This window comes from Meriones unguiculatus, chromosome 8 (assembly GCF_030254825.1).
Source record: "Meriones unguiculatus strain TT.TT164.6M chromosome 8, Bangor_MerUng_6.1, whole genome shotgun sequence".
Taxonomy (NCBI): Eukaryota; Metazoa; Chordata; class Mammalia; order Rodentia; family Muridae; genus Meriones; species Meriones unguiculatus.
In genome coordinates, this window is record NC_083356.1 from 19,689,548 (window position 1) to 19,706,402 (window position 16,855).

The 16,855-nt window shown below is 49.0% G+C and overlaps 1 protein-coding gene across 2 annotated transcripts; it reads right to left on the bottom strand.

Annotated features, from left to right (window-relative positions):
* Positions 1-3,713: 3,713 nt before the first annotated feature.
* LOC110554097 (cytochrome P450 2D3-like) lies at positions 3,714-13,972 on the bottom strand. Of its 2 annotated transcripts, none has more exons than XM_060388985.1 (9): positions 13,446-13,972; positions 10,297-10,468; positions 9,961-10,113; positions 9,721-9,881; positions 8,957-9,133; positions 8,633-8,774; positions 8,232-8,386; positions 7,704-7,845; positions 3,714-7,602 (listed from the first exon to the last, which is right to left on the bottom strand). In XM_060388985.1, exons 1-9 carry the CDS (start codon positions 13,632-13,634, stop codon positions 7,424-7,426), a joined length of 1,470 nt encoding a protein of 489 aa, XP_060244968.1. In that variant the 5' UTR covers positions 13,635-13,972; the 3' UTR covers positions 3,714-7,423. The 2 variants fall into 2 exon arrangements, with proteins under 2 accessions (XP_060244968.1, XP_060244967.1); XM_060388984.1 differs by having other exon boundaries at positions 8,232-8,419.
* Between the last annotated feature and the right edge of the window lie 2,883 nt (positions 13,973-16,855).

The window sequence follows — 16,855 nt, forward strand, 5'->3', positions numbered from 1 at the left end:
AAAAAAAAGATAAGTGCAGTGCTTGCTTCAGTAGCACATATACTAAAATTGGATACAGTTTTATAGAGATACCGAGATCAGCACAACCCTGTTCTGCCCAGTTCACGAACCCCAAAAGACCAGGAATAACTAGACTATGCTGTAAATACATGAGGTTCTTTTTATTGTAAATTACAAGCTGCAGCTTGGGCCCACACACCTCCACCACCGAAGCGGTGGGAGCCGAGCGCCCCGCGCCCAGGTTAGTTGGGTGATTTAAAGATTCTGGTACATCCCAGCATGCACAAGGCAGGGGCGATTCCTGCCTGACAAGCAGACAAGCATCTATTGGTCAAAATGCTACATTTTGAATTGATTGGCTATAGGAAGGTCCCCAGACCATTGCCCATGACCCTGACCTGGTGTCACTCCCTAGGGGGGATGGGCCAGTTTCCTAGCAACTGTTATCTCTAGTGGGTGGAGAAAGAATACAGTAAGGCAGTTCTTCCCCTCAGGGCATTACTGGACTTCTCCACCCACCTACTTCAGGTCTTAATAATAGCTGCTAATTTATCTTTTGGTCTCTCAACCCCTGCACAACACAACGATGACGCCCAAATTTGTGAAGTGATCCATATTTTTTTAAAGGGGGCCTGGAGAGATGGCTCAGCGGTTCAGAGCACTGTCTGTTCTTTCAGAGGTCCTGAGTTCAATTCTCAGCAACCACATGATGGCTCACAACCACCTAGTCTGAGATCTGATTCCCTTTTCTCGCCTGCAGGTGTACATGCAGATTGGGCACTCATATGCACTAAATAAATAAATAAATCTAAAAAAAATAACTGAACATGGTGGCACACGCCTTTAATCCTAGCACTCAGGGAGGCAGAGGCAGGCAGATCCCTCTAAGTTCAAGGCCAGCCTGGTCAACAAAGTGAGTCCAGGACAGCCAAGGCTACAAAGAGAAACCCTGTCTCAAAAAACAAACCACATACACACACAAAATGGACTTTATTCCAAGACCCACAGTGGATGCCTACAATAGCCCAACAATAGAACCCAACTGTAAAATATACTATTTTTTTCCTATGCATTCATCCTTATGAGTTTATTTTACAAAATCAAGTCCAGCAAGAGATTAATAACAACTAATATCAATTATCAAAAAAAATACAGTAAAAGCCCTTCAGATGTCGAATCCCTAGATATCTCACTGTCCTGCACACATGTAACGACACAGGATGCTGCAAGGCCTGAAGACGCGCTGTGCTGAGGGGAAGAGAATGGGCATTGTGACACAGGGTTGGGACGCCATTAGCTTCCTAGTTAAACATAAAGACTACAATACCTCAGGTGCAGATATGGTAACACAGACCCATAACATCCCTTCTAACGTGAGCGTGTGGGACAAAGACACCCCTTATGTCCCCAACATGAGTGGGCCAAGGACAGAATACTCCTCAAAGTCTGTGAACTGATCATTTCTGGAATTTTGGACCGTGGTGATCACTGTAATTGAAACCAGGGAAAGGCGAGCGAGCTCTGGCCGAGCAAGGTTCATTCCCACAGTTGGGCTTTAAAGAGCCAGTGTGATGCCTGCTGGACAGGAAGGAGGCTTGACGACTTAAATCAGTCACAGAGAGACAGTGCATGAGCGCACTCTGTCAGCTCACAGAAACTGAGGCAGAAGGATGGGCGCCAGCGTTGTGCAGAGGAGAGCGAGGGCAGCTGCTGTCGTGGGGTGCAGGGCTTCATGTCAGCAGATGAAGGGGTCTGGGGAGGCGCTGCAGGGGGCCGAGCACTGGGAATGACTTGTACCACTGAGCTGTATGCTGCAAATGGAGAGGACGCGCTGGGGGAGGCGCCCTGGAGTGTGCTGGCTGAGTGCATAAGGCCCTGCGATCAGTTCCCAGCACCATGAGAAATAAATCGGTCAGGCTGGTAAATATTCGTATATGTTTTTATTTCCTCAGATTTGGGGGGTGGTGGGATGAGTGGGGAGCAGCAGCAGCCGTCTTCTTTCTTGGTGCCCTCCTCCTCCCTGCCTCCCACTCTCTCCCAGCTCTGGCGTTTATTACCTCTTACAGTCCTCATAATTAAACTATCTGCAGCTGGCAAAGATCAGGCCCCTCTCAAAGCACAAGACAATCATAGTTAACAGCTGTGGACAAACTTAAGCAGCCCTGTATCCCACACCTGGGATTAAAACAAAAGCATGTCCACATAACATAACTGAGGTTTTTTTTTTTTTTTTTAAAGGGTCTAACTTGGAGGGTGTGGAGACTGGGGTCAGCCATGTGGGTGCCCCGTGTCTATGGGACCCACCAAACCCCTGGACAGTGAGATTCAGTGACCTTCCCTGTGAGCAATATCCTCAAATTGAGTCACACTTGGTGGCTAGAAGTCCTGACTTCTGTCTGGACAGATCTCTGACAGGCTCTTTCCATCACCATGAACTGTCACTGCAATTCTTCCATGCCTTCTCTCTGTGATCAACCTGAGAGGTTGAAGAAACTGAGGATGGCAGGGGTGACTCCATTTTGTTTCTCAGACTCTATCTTAAGTTGACTGACCTTGGAGTGACTTGACCCCCACCTTTGGGTTCTGAGAAGGGCCACATAGCTCTCCACCCTGCAGGTTGTCATAAATGCCACAGAATGTGTTAATGGGTCCTCCACTCCACCCAGCAGGCTATCGTAAAGATATCTTAGATATCTGTTGGTTTGGCCTGGTGGCTTGGAACAATTTGCCTAAAGGACATCTCGATTGCTGAACCCCCACCCAAAACTTTCCCTTCTCTGTAACTGCAAGGCTTGGAATTCCCTGCTTACTGTTCACTGTTCTTCCCTTTAAAAACTTTGCCTCCCTGAGACTCAGGCCCTTACTTTCTAACCTGCTGCAACAGGGAAGATTGGCTGCCCGAGCTTAAGTTTGAATAAAGATCCTCGTGTGATCTGCAACGGACTTGACTCCTAGTGGTCTTTTGGGGTCTCTCGAATCAGGCACAACAATGTAAGGACAGCAGTCCTTCTAGTTCTGTGAACGTTTTTACCACCTCAAGGCACCTCAGGGTCTTGGGGACCACTGCCATCTTTTGTCACCCAGGCAGGAGCAGTGCTGACTCTTAGCAGAAATCCATTTCTATCTGTCCCTGACACTCATGGAGTCCTGATGTCTACCAGCAGTCTGTCACAAACCTATGACTGTTCATAGGTCTTTATGGGTGACATAGGGTCATCTGTCACTCCTGAACACCAGCACAACTCTCTCTCTCCCTCTTTCTTTTTATTTTTATGATACAAGCTGTTGGGAGCCCCTGGTCTGCCAGGCTGCTTTGTTATTTAGATCTCAGTGGAAAGACTGCTTTCGCCCTGGCCTTCACTGGAGTCAGTGATAAGCTACCAAGCCTAGCTCCTTTTGTTTGAGACAGCAGGTGGGATGTCTTGTCAAAGTCACAGCTTTTGCTTGACTTCCCTGTGAATTCATTCATTGTACTAAGGTGCTTTTGCTCTGACTTAAAAGGGTCAGTCTGGAATAAAGCAAGGCGGCTAGCTTCTACTAGAGCCTCTAGGAAAGGTCCCATGTATTGTGTGTTGGTTTATTAAGTTTGGCGCCCAAACGTGGGGCTTGAGATATAGGGAAGTGGTGAAGGACACCTCAGGAGTTGGCAAACTCGAATTGTAAAATAAAAGGGTGCGGTGAGTAAATCTGAGAGTAAAAATGGGACAAGGCAGTACAGTTTTTTGTATAGAATTTAATTAGAAATAGTCTGTATATGCAGCATGGAACTGAGAAAGTGAAACTTTTAGGGTTAAAGAGAAAAAGGATAGAAAAATGGTAAGCTTCAAGACAAAAGGAGATTAGACCATCAGCTCCTCCAGAAGAGCTGTATGTCCCTCCTAATGATAATAATTTCTTGTTAGAAGACTTTGAGAATGACTCAGATTCTGATAAGTTTGCAGAGCTGGAGGAAGAACACTCTAGGTACAATGGAAAAGATATAACTGAGTTTTATGGTTTTCCAGTGCTAGAGCAAACTGATGGACAGGGTAATATGGTGAGAGTCCATGTACCTATATCTCTTAAACAATTAAAGGAATTGAAAACTACATGCTCTCAATATTGTCTTACATCAGCTTTTACTCAAGTTCTGTTAGAGTCCTTGTCCCCTCTGCCCAGGGGACCGGAAGCAATTTGCAAGAGAATGTTCAGCAGAAGATCATGTTGTGGAAGTTAGAACTTGCTGAGCAGTGTCCAGCTAAGGCTAAAATCACTCAGAGCTAAGGGGGAAAAAAGGTAGGGGGGGCAGCTTCTCGGTTTTTCCAGTAAGAAAGCTAATGGTTAATTATACTACAAAGCTTCTATGGTCATAAAAAAATCAGATTCACAAGTAGCAAGGTGTTTTGTCTCTCTGTCTTAAAGGTATAAATTTACCATGTTTAATGTCTTGGTTATAGATTATTGGTTACTGGGTATGGTTAAAATCTGTAACATAAAGTTAACTTACTTAAAACCTAGGGTTAAAACCATTCTAAACAATTCACATAACAATTGATACTTTTGGGATTTATCATGGCAACTCCCTTAGCAGGAGAAGCCACCAAACATGTTATAAGTCATTGCTTAAAGTGTTTTGCTACAGTTGGTATTCCTTCCATTATAAAGACTGATGATGGTACTGCATATATTAACATGCTTTTCAGCGTTTCTGTGCACAAATGAATATAAGTCATAAAACAGGTATTCCATATAATCCTCAAGGCCAAGGAACTATGGAATATGCTCATGGATCTCTTAAGAACCAATTGCAGGGGAATGGAGAGATGGCTCAGCAGTTAAGAACACTGACTGCTCTTCTAGAGGACCCTGGTTCAATTCCCAGCACCTACATGGCAGCTCACAACTGTCTGGTGTGTAACTCAAATTCCAGTGGATCTGACTCCCTCACAGACATATATGTATGCCCAATACCAAATGTACATAAAAATAAAAATTAAAAAAAAAAAAGAACCAATTGCAAAAATAAAAAAGGGGAGTCATATACCCAAATCTTAATCATGCTCTTTAAAATTTTTTAAATGTGGATATACCTGGCCATTCTGCGGCTGTTCGATTGTGGCACCCTAATACCAAAGATAATTATACTCAAGTAAAATGGAAAGATCTGATTACTGGAATACAGCAGGGCCCCAACCCCATATTAATATGGGGAAGAGGACATGTTTGTGCGTCCTTAGGATGCAAAAGGAGACAGGTGGATCTGAGAAAGGCTGTTACAATTTGCAGTTGTTCCCCGGAAGGAGGATGTTCCTGCTGTTGAGCATGGTGAATTCTGTTCTGATGGTGAACAGACAGCTAGCTCTATTGGGCTTATGCTCTTGACCAACCTTTGTTTCATTCTGCTCCTGGGAGATGTTATACAGAGAAACCTCTTATACAATGTGACTGGACTTGATTGATCTGGTAATGAGGACAATTCTCAACAAAATCAGGAAGAATGGAAAAGAGGACTGGCTATGGGACTTTGAGCTGATTCTGTTTTTCAGCAGACCTATATATATGGAAGATTGCCACAGAAACTCTTGGGAGGCCCTGTAACTGCCTATGTAAATTCTCCTTATGCTTTGCTGTTTGGAAATGTTAACGTTTATACAAGATTCAAACTTTAATGTTTCTTGCCATCAATGTAAACTAACAAACTGTATTTCTAAGCTTTCAAATGGTTCTGATTGTTCAACAGCTTTTTATTATGGCTCCTGTGAATGTTTCTCAGGCTTGGTTTTTATACAAGTGGTCATCGTGTAACATTATGGAATGTTATTTGGACATGGCTTATTACTCTTTTTAGGAGCCTATCTCCTACTAGTGACAATTAAAAACTTCCTGAAGGCCTTTTAGTATGTTAAAGCTGAGCTGATCTGCATAAGATTAAGCCCCAGTATCTACCCTAGTGGAGGTTGGTAGTCAAAAATGGGTAAGCTCTCTCTAAAAAAGATTCAACCTAAGACAGGGCATGAATTATGGAATTCATGTACCAATGAAAGGTAAGAATATATCTTTTAAGAGACAAACCTCCCTGGGTAAGATGCTCAGTCTTCATTCAGAAGGGCAAACAAGACAGAAATTAGAAGAGGGAGAAAACAGGGAACAGGACAAGAGCCTATCACAGAGTGCCTCTGAAAGACTCTATCCAGCAGGGTATCAAAACATATGCTGAGATTCATAGCCAAACTTTGGGCAGAGTGCAGGGAATCTTATGAAAGAAGGGGGAGATAGAGACAGGAGCTCCACAAGGAGAGCAATAGAATCCAAAAGTTTTGGCACTGGGGTCTTTCTGAGACTGATACTCCAAACAAGGACCATTCATTGAGATAACTTAGAACTCCTGCACAGAAGTAGCCCATGGCAGCTCAGTGTCCAAGAGGGTTCCGCAGTAATAGGAACAAGGACCATCCCTGACATGAACTCATGGGCTGGCTCTTTGATCACCTCCACCTAGGGGGGAGCAGCCTTACCAGTCCACAGAGGAAGACAAAGAAGCCAGTCCTGATGAGACCTGAAAGACTAGGGTCAGATGGAAGGGGAGGAGGACCTCCCCTATCATTGAACTGGGGGAGGGGCATAGGAGAAGAGGGAGGATGGGATTAGGGATGGGATCGGGGAGAGGGCTACAGCTGGGATACAAAGTGAATAAACTGTAATTAATAAAAATTACAAAAAAAAAAAAAAGAGAGACAACCTAAGACAGGCACAATCTTCTGCTCCATCAATCTTAAGTTATGGTCAGTTTTTAAAATATAAAAAAGGGAGACCTGTTGGGAGCCCCTGGTCTGCCAGGCTGCTTTGTTATTTAGATCTCAGTGGAAAGACTGCTTTCGCCCTGGCCTTCACTGGAGTCAGTGATAAGCTACCAAGCCTAGCGCCTTTTGTTTAGACAGCAGGTGGGATGTCTTATCAAAGTCACCTTTTGCTTGACTTCCCTGTGAATTCATTTATTGTGTTTTTGTTCTGTCTTAAAATGGTCAGTCTAGAATAAAGCAAGGTGGGCTAGCTTCTACTAGAGCCTCTCAGAAAGGTCCCATGTGTGTGTGTTGGCTTATTAATTTCAATCCTCACTCCCGACTCAAGAACCATTCAACTCTGTCAGCGGGCTCTGGCAACAACAAGCTCTCATTATGTAGTTAACTTTGCTATAGAGAGCAGGATAGGCTCCCAAGTTCTGAAACTGTAGCCCTCTGCCCATGCTCCAGGCCCAACACACTCTCTTCTCACAGCATTTTAGTTGTCCCTTGGGAGCATGAGGGGGTGAGGCAGGTTGGTTGACGACTATTATCTGAGGACCCAGCAGAGACAGCAGGGATTGAGTTTAGAGCAGGAAACAGCAGCAGCCACAAGACTGATCTGTCCTGCATGGCTCAGGCCGCCCTGCAGAGCAGGACTGGAATTAGCGCACCACAGCACACAGCTGATAGGGAGAGGGGGCAACTGGGATTGCAAAGACACGGTGGTCGCTGGGCCGGGGCTGTCCATCGGGCACCGAGAAGCTAAAGCGCTGCAGGAGGCAGGTGAAGAACAGGAAGAGCTCCATGCGGGCCAGGGGCTCCCCCAGGCATACTCGCCGGCCTGTGGGTGGGAGAGGGGCTCAGTCAGCCTGGGACCTCATTCATGCTCCACCCTCCACGGCACCCTGGGAAGACACAAGGAGCCAGGAACCCCACAGGCACCTGCTGAGAATGGCATGAAGGCCTCATGCTTCACAAAGTGGCCCTGAGCATCCAGGAAGTGTTCAGGATGGAACTGGAGGGGCTTCTCCCACACAGTCTCGTCCTTCAGCACAGAGGACAGGTTGGTGATGAGGGTGGTCCCCTGGCAGGAGACACACGGTGTGGACATGGACTGGGGCGGAGCTGTGGAGACCCTGGTCACTATGATCACATGCGCAGTCTCTACCTCACACACTGGATCCTTTCACTCACCCTCAACTCTGGAGCCTCTCAGCATCTTCTCTATGCCCTGGAGGAGTGTCCTGTGAGTAGTCTCCCATGGAGGCCCAAACCAGCCCTGTTCCTTTGTGCTGTACTTCCTAGGATCCCTGAGGCTCAAATCATTGGGCATCCCTCTTCCCCAAGGGATCCTTGGGCAATGGCTGCAGTATTCTCACAACCAGGTTGGAAATCCAGGATGTGGTGGTCTTGTTCTTTACCACCCTTGTTTACCTAGAAGGATCCTGGGGCAAGGGTGCCCATGCCTACCTTGGGGATGCGGAAGCCCTGCACTTCGATGTCACGGGATGCCATATGTGGAAAATTCACTGGAGCGATGTCTGCAAAGCGCTGCACCTCATGGACCACAGCATTGGTGTAGGGCATGCGGGCCTGGTCAGCCATCTCTGGACGCCGCGCCTGCCCTATGATTTCATCGATTTCCTGCTGGACACGGCCTGGGCGTACAGGACCCCTCAGGGAAGGAGCCCCAGGGGAATGCCCCTTGTCCCTTTACTACCTCTATGTTAAGGGCTGGGTCCATGGGAGAAAGATGGCTTCACCCTTGTAGAGTCTGGGTCAAGCTAGGGCTGGAAGCCACAAGTACCTCAGATAAGGTATCTGAGAGTGTGCCTCTATCTTCCCTCCCTCCCAGCCCCAGGCAGGCTCACACTGCACATCCGGGTGCAGGATCATGAGCAGCAGGGCCCAGGACAGTGTGGTTGACGTGGTCACCATCCCCGCCGTGAACAGGTCGGCCACCACCATGCGCAGGTTCTCATCATTGAAGCTGCTCTCAGGATTCCCCTTGGCCTGTGCCAGGCAGAGAACATGGGCTCAGGAGAGAAAGGGAAGAAACCCCTTAATACTCGCCAACTGTCTTCAGACAGCCTAGGCGCTGAGACAGAGTGACACACAGGCTCTACCTGCCTGGCCTCGAATCACAGGACACTTTAACCAATGCCTCTGACCCCATCTCCACAGCTGTCCCTCACCTTCTCCACCTCAGCCAGGAAGGCATCAGTCAGGTCTCGGGGTGGCTGGGAAGGGTCCCAGGTCGTCTTGTGCTCACTCAACAGATTCTCGAATATGGCCATAAATACCTTTTGCCGTGGGAAGGCCTTGTCAGCCAGGCCTGGGATGCTCAGGAGCACCGGGAACATGTTGAGAGCCTGCAACAGCCACAGAGGGAGTCTCAGGGCTTCCTCTTTGTAAAAGTAATTAATCATTAATGAATCACTATCGTGGATGGGGCTCATATACCATGGTGTGTGTGAGCAAGTGACAGGATCAATTGTCTCTACCCTACAGGGGTCCCAGGCCTCAAACTCAGGTCTCCAGGCTACTTGGAAAGCTTCCTACTCGTTCAGCATTTGGCTGGCCCTCGGGGCTAGCTATGCTCAGTGTCCACGTGGACCAGTCTCAGCCGCCAGCCTCCCTCACAATGGACCTGGGCCATCACCTGCCTCCTCCTAGTCACAGCCTTGAGGCTCTTGCAGCCCCAGGTGAACAAAAATATTTTACCCTGGAAACCACAGCCATATGTGGCTTCTGTGTAGACAGAGGGCACAGGTCCTCTCGCTCTCTAGAAACCCTGAGCTGGGTCCACTTCTCCCCTCCTGTTGTCACAGGTTTGTCAACAGGCCTATCCTCCTGCAGTTCACTCCCATAAGGCTTCTCCCCTGGCCTTGGTACACAGCTTCCTCTGGGAGAATAGACCACACAGAAGTGGCTCTGCCGGCTGCCCTGGGCCTCCTACCTCAGGAATGAAGCCAGAAACATCTTCTAAATGTTCTTCTATTATTTTCAAAATGCTGGTGAAGTAAGGGTCTCCATACTCAAAGCGTTGGGCATAAATGAGGGAGGAGATCACATTACACACCGATTTGTTCAGGAGGGTTTTTGGATTGAAGGGGCTCCCTGGGAGTGGAGATGCAAACATGTCAAGACATTGTTTCTGTCTCCCTGTGCCCATCTGCATCCCTCAGCCATCACCCACCAGCATGGTCGCTGAAGGCGTCACAGAGGTGGCCAGCCTCCTCCGTCACCCAGTGCTCCAGCGATTTCCTGCCCAGGCCAAAGTTGCGCAGGGTGGACACACAGAATCGCCGCTGCTCTCGCCACTCGGGCCCGTAAGGTGCAAGGACCACACCTGCAGACACATCTGTGCGTGACCAAGGACACCTGGCCATGCTGCCCTCTGCTCTCAGCCCTCAGCAACCTTTTGTTGCATTGCTTGACTCCATCACTACCCGGGTCCTTCCTCTGCTGCCCACAAGCCAACCTGTGACACCGCTTTTGCCCACCCCAGTCCCCTGTCGCCGCAGCCCTTTGCCTTTGGATTTAGGCCCGAAGCCTGGGTTCTCATAGGCTGGTAATGGAGGGCGGTCAGCAGTGTCCTCTCCACAGGTCACCAGCACCTCGTGCACGGCCTTTAATCCACTGATCACGACCACGGGCTTCCAGGCCATCTGCAGGCTGACCACGTCACCATAGCGACACCGAAGCTAAAGTGGAGGAACAAAGCGCTTACAAAGTGACGGTCCCTAGCAAAGGCTAGAACCAGGCTCACCAGGAGAGCCTTAACGTATTGCTCATACATGCACAGACACATGCATTTGTGTGTGTTGCTTGTTACAGAACTCAGAACCTTACATAGCCTGGGCAAATGGTCTACCTGCTACGGGGCTTTGCTGGACTAGGTTGAAGTCTGACATCTCCAGATAGTCATTTGTTCGCGCTGGGTCTATGATGACTCTATCATGGGACTCCCCTTTTCTCATCAAGGCCTAGAAGCTCCTCTCCCTGATCTGGGTGACCCCGAATTTGTAAGGAGCCTCTTTCCTGATAAGAAAACTGGTCCAGCAAGCATCTGGGAATTCCTAGAAATGTCCCATCCTGCTGAGGATCTTAGTCTTCAGCAGTGACTTTCAACTGTACTTGGAGATTTCCCCCTCAGCCCTAAGATAATTAAGGACTGTATTTTCCTTCTCATGATAGGACCATGCTGCTGCATGAAAAATGAGGCACTGTACCATTACATGTAAATTCATTATCCCTGACCCCCTGACCTATTGAATCAAACACGTTCACCCTCGAAATCCCTCCCACTGCCCAAGGTTTATAAATCCCTGATGTCAAATAAACGTGCTGGGGTTTTGTGCTGCATGATACTATTAGCCTTCTACCACAGCAGTCTGAGATTTGTCATTTATTTCTGCCAGGCCAAGTCTCACAGAGCCTGACCTCCAGCCCTCTTGGCCTGGATCTTGCCAGGCCTGGGCCCTGGCTGCAAGCTGACCAGGCATGAGCTTCTTCCCCGAATCTCCGGTGTGCTCAGCACAGCAGCTTAGCCAAGAGCTTTGGTATCGCCATAGGCTTTGGAACACCTGAGTTTCCACTTCGATCTCATTCTAAAAGACCTAAACTGTAATGCTCTGTGGAAAACCTTTTCCACACCCCAGCTTGGTACCTCACTCTAAAAGTGCTCTAACTGGCCCTGAGAGAAACAGAAAACACACACACACACACACACACCACCACCACCACCACCACCATCACCATTCGACATCTGGAAGCTGAGCCTAGTGGATAATGACAGTCAGAGTCTCATCTCCTGCCTGAGATTGGGCCTTTGTGGTTGGGGTGTCTCATCTTCCACACTCAGCAAAGGACTCATCATAGATGAGCGACCACCCTGCTGTGACCTTGCCAGAGCTGGGACACTGCCACTGGGCCCCATAGCATCTCACCGCACATGATGAATCTCGGGTTCGACAGTGAGAGCTCAGATCACACATCACCTCTCTCCTCTTAGTTTCCTCACTAACATGCTGCATTAGACCCTGATCCCTCTCCCGAATCCCAGACACTTCATTCACTGAGCAACCGATCACAGGGGACTTGGGGCTCCGTGACTTCTGCTCTAACTAATCCCAAACCTGCTGTCAAATCATGCCCCACATTGTAAAGGTATCCTTTATTTGCCTGGGGTAATTGTCCTCTCTGAGGCTTACTGCCTCTGACTGCCAGTCTAGGCCTAGGCCTGGAAGCTTCTAGCCTCTGTAAAATCTAATCTAGGCCCAGACTGTTTTCAGCCTCTGAGACTTACTGCTGAACAAGCTCAGCCTTTCTAGCTCTTTCAAACTCTGGCTGGCTGGTTCAACTCAACTCTGGTTCAAACTCTTCTCCAAGCCAGGGGAGAGCGGGACACACTTTTAATCCCAGCACTCGGGGAGACAGAGGCAGATGGATCTCTATGAGTTCCAAGGCCAGCCTGGTCTACAGAGTGAGTTCCAGGACAGCCAGGGCTACACAGAGAAACCGTGTCTCAAAACAAAAACACCAAACCAAACAAACAATATAGCTAAATGATTCAAACTGGCTTCTCCCACTTCTGACTGAATTGTTCTGCCTAGCCTCACACTAACTTTGACAATCTGTTCTAATCTTTTGGCTCCTCATTCTCTGGCTCGTTCTGTCTTCCCCTGTGCCTAGCCTGTGCTCTGTTGGCAACATGTCTCTTTAAAACTCTCCAGGTAAACTCTGCCTCCTTTCTCCCTCTGTGCTGCGCTCTTAAGGGGCCTCTCTTTCAACTCTCCTGAGGAGACAACCAGGCCTGACAAGCCCCCTCCCCTCTCCCCAAAGTCATCAGTCCCAGGAACTAGGCCATGGGTCACCAATTCCAGGAATAAGACCATAAAATCCCGTATCCAAGGAATAGCCTAGACCAGACCTTCCAGGAGTCCTACTGGGTAATATTTAACCATCACCCCTAGCAGTGGCCAATCAGTGACCACCCGAAGTTTACCCAGTTCTTTACAACAGGTTGGGTTACGGTTTGGCCCTCAGGACACCCGGCATTGGCTAAATGTCAATCAATCATAGAACTGCCAAGCTGGAATTCCCCAAACCTTGCTGTAACCCCAATAAACAACCCTCTCGCTCGCCCTGAGCTCAGGGCTCTACACTGGAGAACCGCTTCGTGGCTTGAGCTCAGGCTTGTAATAAAGACCCTACTGTGTTTGCACTGGAATCAGCTCTGTGGTGGTCTTTGTGGCCTTGGGCGTAACAGTGAGAGTTGGGCATATCCTATTCTGTCAAATCTTTCTCTGATACCTCACTTGTCTGCCTCTCAATTAGACATCACTTTCAAACATTGGTGCTTCCTTCTACAAACTAACATACCTTCATTAAAGGTGTATACTAAGGGCGTGTCTGCTTTCTAGCCCGATCACACAGACCTTGAAGGTCTTCGGATGGATGTGAGCAGAACAGACAAGTTGCTGAATTAAAATTCCTCCACACCACCTCCTGGCCTTCGTGTCTTTGCCCTTGAAAAGTTGAATGTCCTTGGGCTTGCAAGTGCCCTCCTTCAGGAGGCCGAGAAACTTCAACCTTTCCTCTTGAGGACCTGTTGCTCCCACACCACGCGCTGCTAGGAAAACTCTGCGTCTGCTGCCCTCCACCAGCCTATCTCCTCACCTTGTGGAAGCTGTGTGGAGTATTCCGGTAGTCCATCTGCAGCAGGTTACCTAGGACAGGCCATGCCACAGGGCCTGGTGGGTAGCCCGCAGTCCAGCGCTGGCGCCGATGCATCAGGTCTACCAGCAATATGAAGATGACCGTGAAGATGGCCACGGGCCACAGACCATCACCAGGCAGCAGCCCCATGGCTGTCTCACTACTTTCTCTGACTTTTTTTCCCCCTTTGATTTTTTGAGACAGGGCTTCTGTGTAGCCCCGGCTGTCCTAGAACTCTGTAGACCAGGCTGGATTAAAACTGTTTGCTACCACTGCCGGCTCTTCTCTGGCTTTTTTTTAGGAGAACCTCAGGGCCCTCACTCAAGCTACACGGGATCAGGAAAGACACTCATCCATAGCCTGGGCATTTGAGCTCTTAGAAAGGAGGCAAGCTTGCTTTTTGTCCTCTGCTTTGAGCTAAGTTGTTGCGCTTGCTCTTGGGTTAGAAGGCGGGTTTACTCCCCCTGAGCGGGGAGCAGCCCTACCACCCACAGAGGAAGAGAAAGCAGCCAATCCTGATGAGACCTGACAGGCTGCGGTCGGAGGGAAGGGGAGGAGGACCTCCCCTAACAGAGGACTCGGGGAGGGGTGTGGGAGGAGATGAGGGAAGGAGGGTGGGATTGGGAGGGGACGAGGGAGGGGGCTACGGCTGGGATACAAAGTGAATAAACCGTAACTCATAAAAAAGTAAATAAATTATAAAAAAGAAGGCGTTGTTTAGAGATGAGGCAAAGCAAGCTAGATACACAGCCCCAGAGGTTCTTTCCCTCCGGGTGTGTTGGCGGGGTGAGGTGGGGGCGGGGCGGGGCGGGGAGAGGGAGGGAGGGGAGGGAGGGAGCGGGGCATCCAAAGCTGGGAGTTAAGTTCCAAAGGAGCTGTGCGCGGTGCTTATGTGTGAACATGGTAGCTGTTGGAATAGGTAAACAAGCATCTCTACGGCCAGCTCCCAGGGGACCTCAGACACCCCTGCGGCCACTTCCGGAAACTCAGCGGAGTCAAGTCCTTTCACCACCCTGGCGAGACAAGCATCTGTTCGTCCTGCGCATGCGCTGGGTCCCCCCCTTCCAGGTCCCCCCTCCCCCGCCTCTCCTCTCTCTCTCTCTCCTCTCGCCCCACCCAGAGACTCTAATAAAGCCTCCCACGTGGAACCTGTGGCGTGAGGTGATTTACGAACCCGCCGTGTAAATCTTCACAGTGTACAGGTGTCGGGTGAGCTGCTTCGAGGTTGGCCACAAGTCAGTCACCTGCTCTGTAACGCAGGGAGGGGTCTCGACCAGAGGAGCCGAGCTAACTGTAGAGGGCTGACTGGTACTGCAGGTTACACCACTGGGCTGTCGCAAGAGTACTACTTACATAGCTTGTGAGAGGGTGGCAACCAGGGCCCTGGAATATTTTTAACATGTCTGAGGTTGTTGAATTGATCAGGAAGGCCAGACTCAGAACCTGGACGATTCTTAGGCCAGATCTGAGAACACTGAGAAAACTGTAAATAAGTGCCAGAGACTTTGCTGAGGCCCACGGGTTTGGGCCCTTTGTGTATGTGTGTGCTGTGTTTTGCTTTTTCAAGTTTTCTCTGTGTAGCCCTGTCAGCCCTGGAACTTGCTCTGTAGACTAGGCTGGCTTGAACTCACAGAGATCCACCTGCCTCCACCTCTGCCTCTTGAGTGCTGAGATAAAGGGCATGTACCACCACTGCCTGCCCTAGGTAAGGTTCTTGTCACCTGCCACTGGCCTCTGTGTCTTTTATTCTCCCTTTGTCTCTTGGCAGGTCAATCTCTCCCCCAACAGTCTTCCACACGGGGATAGATAGGGCAGTGTCCTCCTCATGCCAAGGGCCTGTGGTTAGGGTGGGCAGACATGAGGAAAACAGAAAAATGACCCCCAAGCTTTTGATCAAATGGCACTTGTGGGCCTGGCACTGCTGGTCACACTGCACATGCCAACTTGTCACTCACTAGGGTCAGCAAAGGCTCTGACCCTGTCCTCGCTGGAAATCCAGACATCTGAAGACCAGAGGCTCAGAAGTTCCAGTGGAATGGAGGCAGGCGCTCTCTGCTGCACCCTTCAGTGTGGCAAATGAGGCAGGAGCTGAGTTAGAGGAGAGGAACTGAGACCACAGCAAGAACTGGACAGTGGTCTCCTCCTCTCGGCTGCCCATGCTTACCCCTCCTTAGCTGACCTCCATGTCACTGTGGCCTGTGGGTGGCTCCATGCTTGTTGCTGGCCTACAGGCACCAGTATTTATTACGTACTCTGTAACCAGTGCCAGACCATGATGGAAGTACCATTCAGGCTGGAAAATTCAGCAGGTAGAGCCAGGCATGGTGGTATATGCCTTTAATCCCAGTACTCAGGGAGGCAGAGGCTGGCGGATCACTGTGAGTTCAAAGCCAGCCTGGTTTACAAAGAGAGTCCAGGACAGCCAGAGCTACACAGATAACCGTATCCTGAAAAACCAAAGCAAACAACTCAGCGAGTAGATAGTACCACACCCAAAACTAAAAGACCTAACTATATTTCCCATATAGTTCTGGGAAATTCTCAAAATGTACTAACTTGCTTTCTGGCTTCTGCAGTTCTGTTCCTGCATACTGTTCTTATTAACAGAAGTACATCAACCCAAAACATGTTTTTTTGTGCTTAAAAGCTCACCCTGAGAAAAGCTTGGGGCTACACTCGGTTCCCAAACACCCACTGTAGTTACTAGCTGGCTAATAAATACTTTCTTACACTTACAGTTGTGAACCTAGCCTTTACATCGATGAACCATCTCTCCAGCCCAAAATAAAGACCTTCTATTGGCTTAAACCCACGTCTGAGCAGTCTTCTCTGGTGAATACCCCACAACATGCTCCTTTCTAGGTCCAACTCAATAATATCGTAGATTGGAACACTAGGGTGGGCCACCAACAAGGGTGAGGTGAGAGTTTTGGTTTCTTTTAAAACCCAGTTATGTCATGTGACTATGTTTCCGTTTTAATCCCAGGTGTGGGATGTGGGGCTACGTCACAGCTGGTGATTATGATTTGCCTCATGCTCTAGCAGAGGTGTGGTCTCTGCCAACTGCAGATAGTTTATGTTTGGAATTCTGGGGACTCTTGAGAAGGTGTAAATGTCAGAGCCCAGAGGAATGGGGACTTCCGAGAAGACGCTGCTGCTCTCCCCTACTGCTCCTGGTTGCTAGTTTATCAAGTGGTTGAAAGAAAGGAGACAAGAAGATGTTTGAGATATTCTGACAAAGTCTGAACTTGCCCCCCAAAACCCAACGAACGGCCCTAATTAGCAGGAAGTAGTCTAAAAATGTCTACACCCCTTACCCCTCTAGTCTTCTTTCTCTGCCTAGAGTTCCATCCTAATAAGGGTTGGAAGGT

Excerpts from the sequence above, each read along its gene's own strand:
- LOC110554097 (XM_060388984.1), bottom strand. The coding sequence starts at position 13,634 with ATGGGGCTGCTGCCTGGTGATGGTCTGTGGCCCGTGGCCATCTTCACG. Across the intron at positions 7,846-8,231 it reads AGGGCTTCCGCATCCCCAAG|GGGACCACCCTCATCACCAA; the intron begins GTAGGCATGGGC and ends GTCTCCTGCCAG. Across the intron at positions 7,603-7,703 it reads CTTCATGCCATTCTCAGCAG|GCCGGCGAGTATGCCTGGGG; the intron begins GTGCCTGTGGGG and ends TCCCACCCACAG.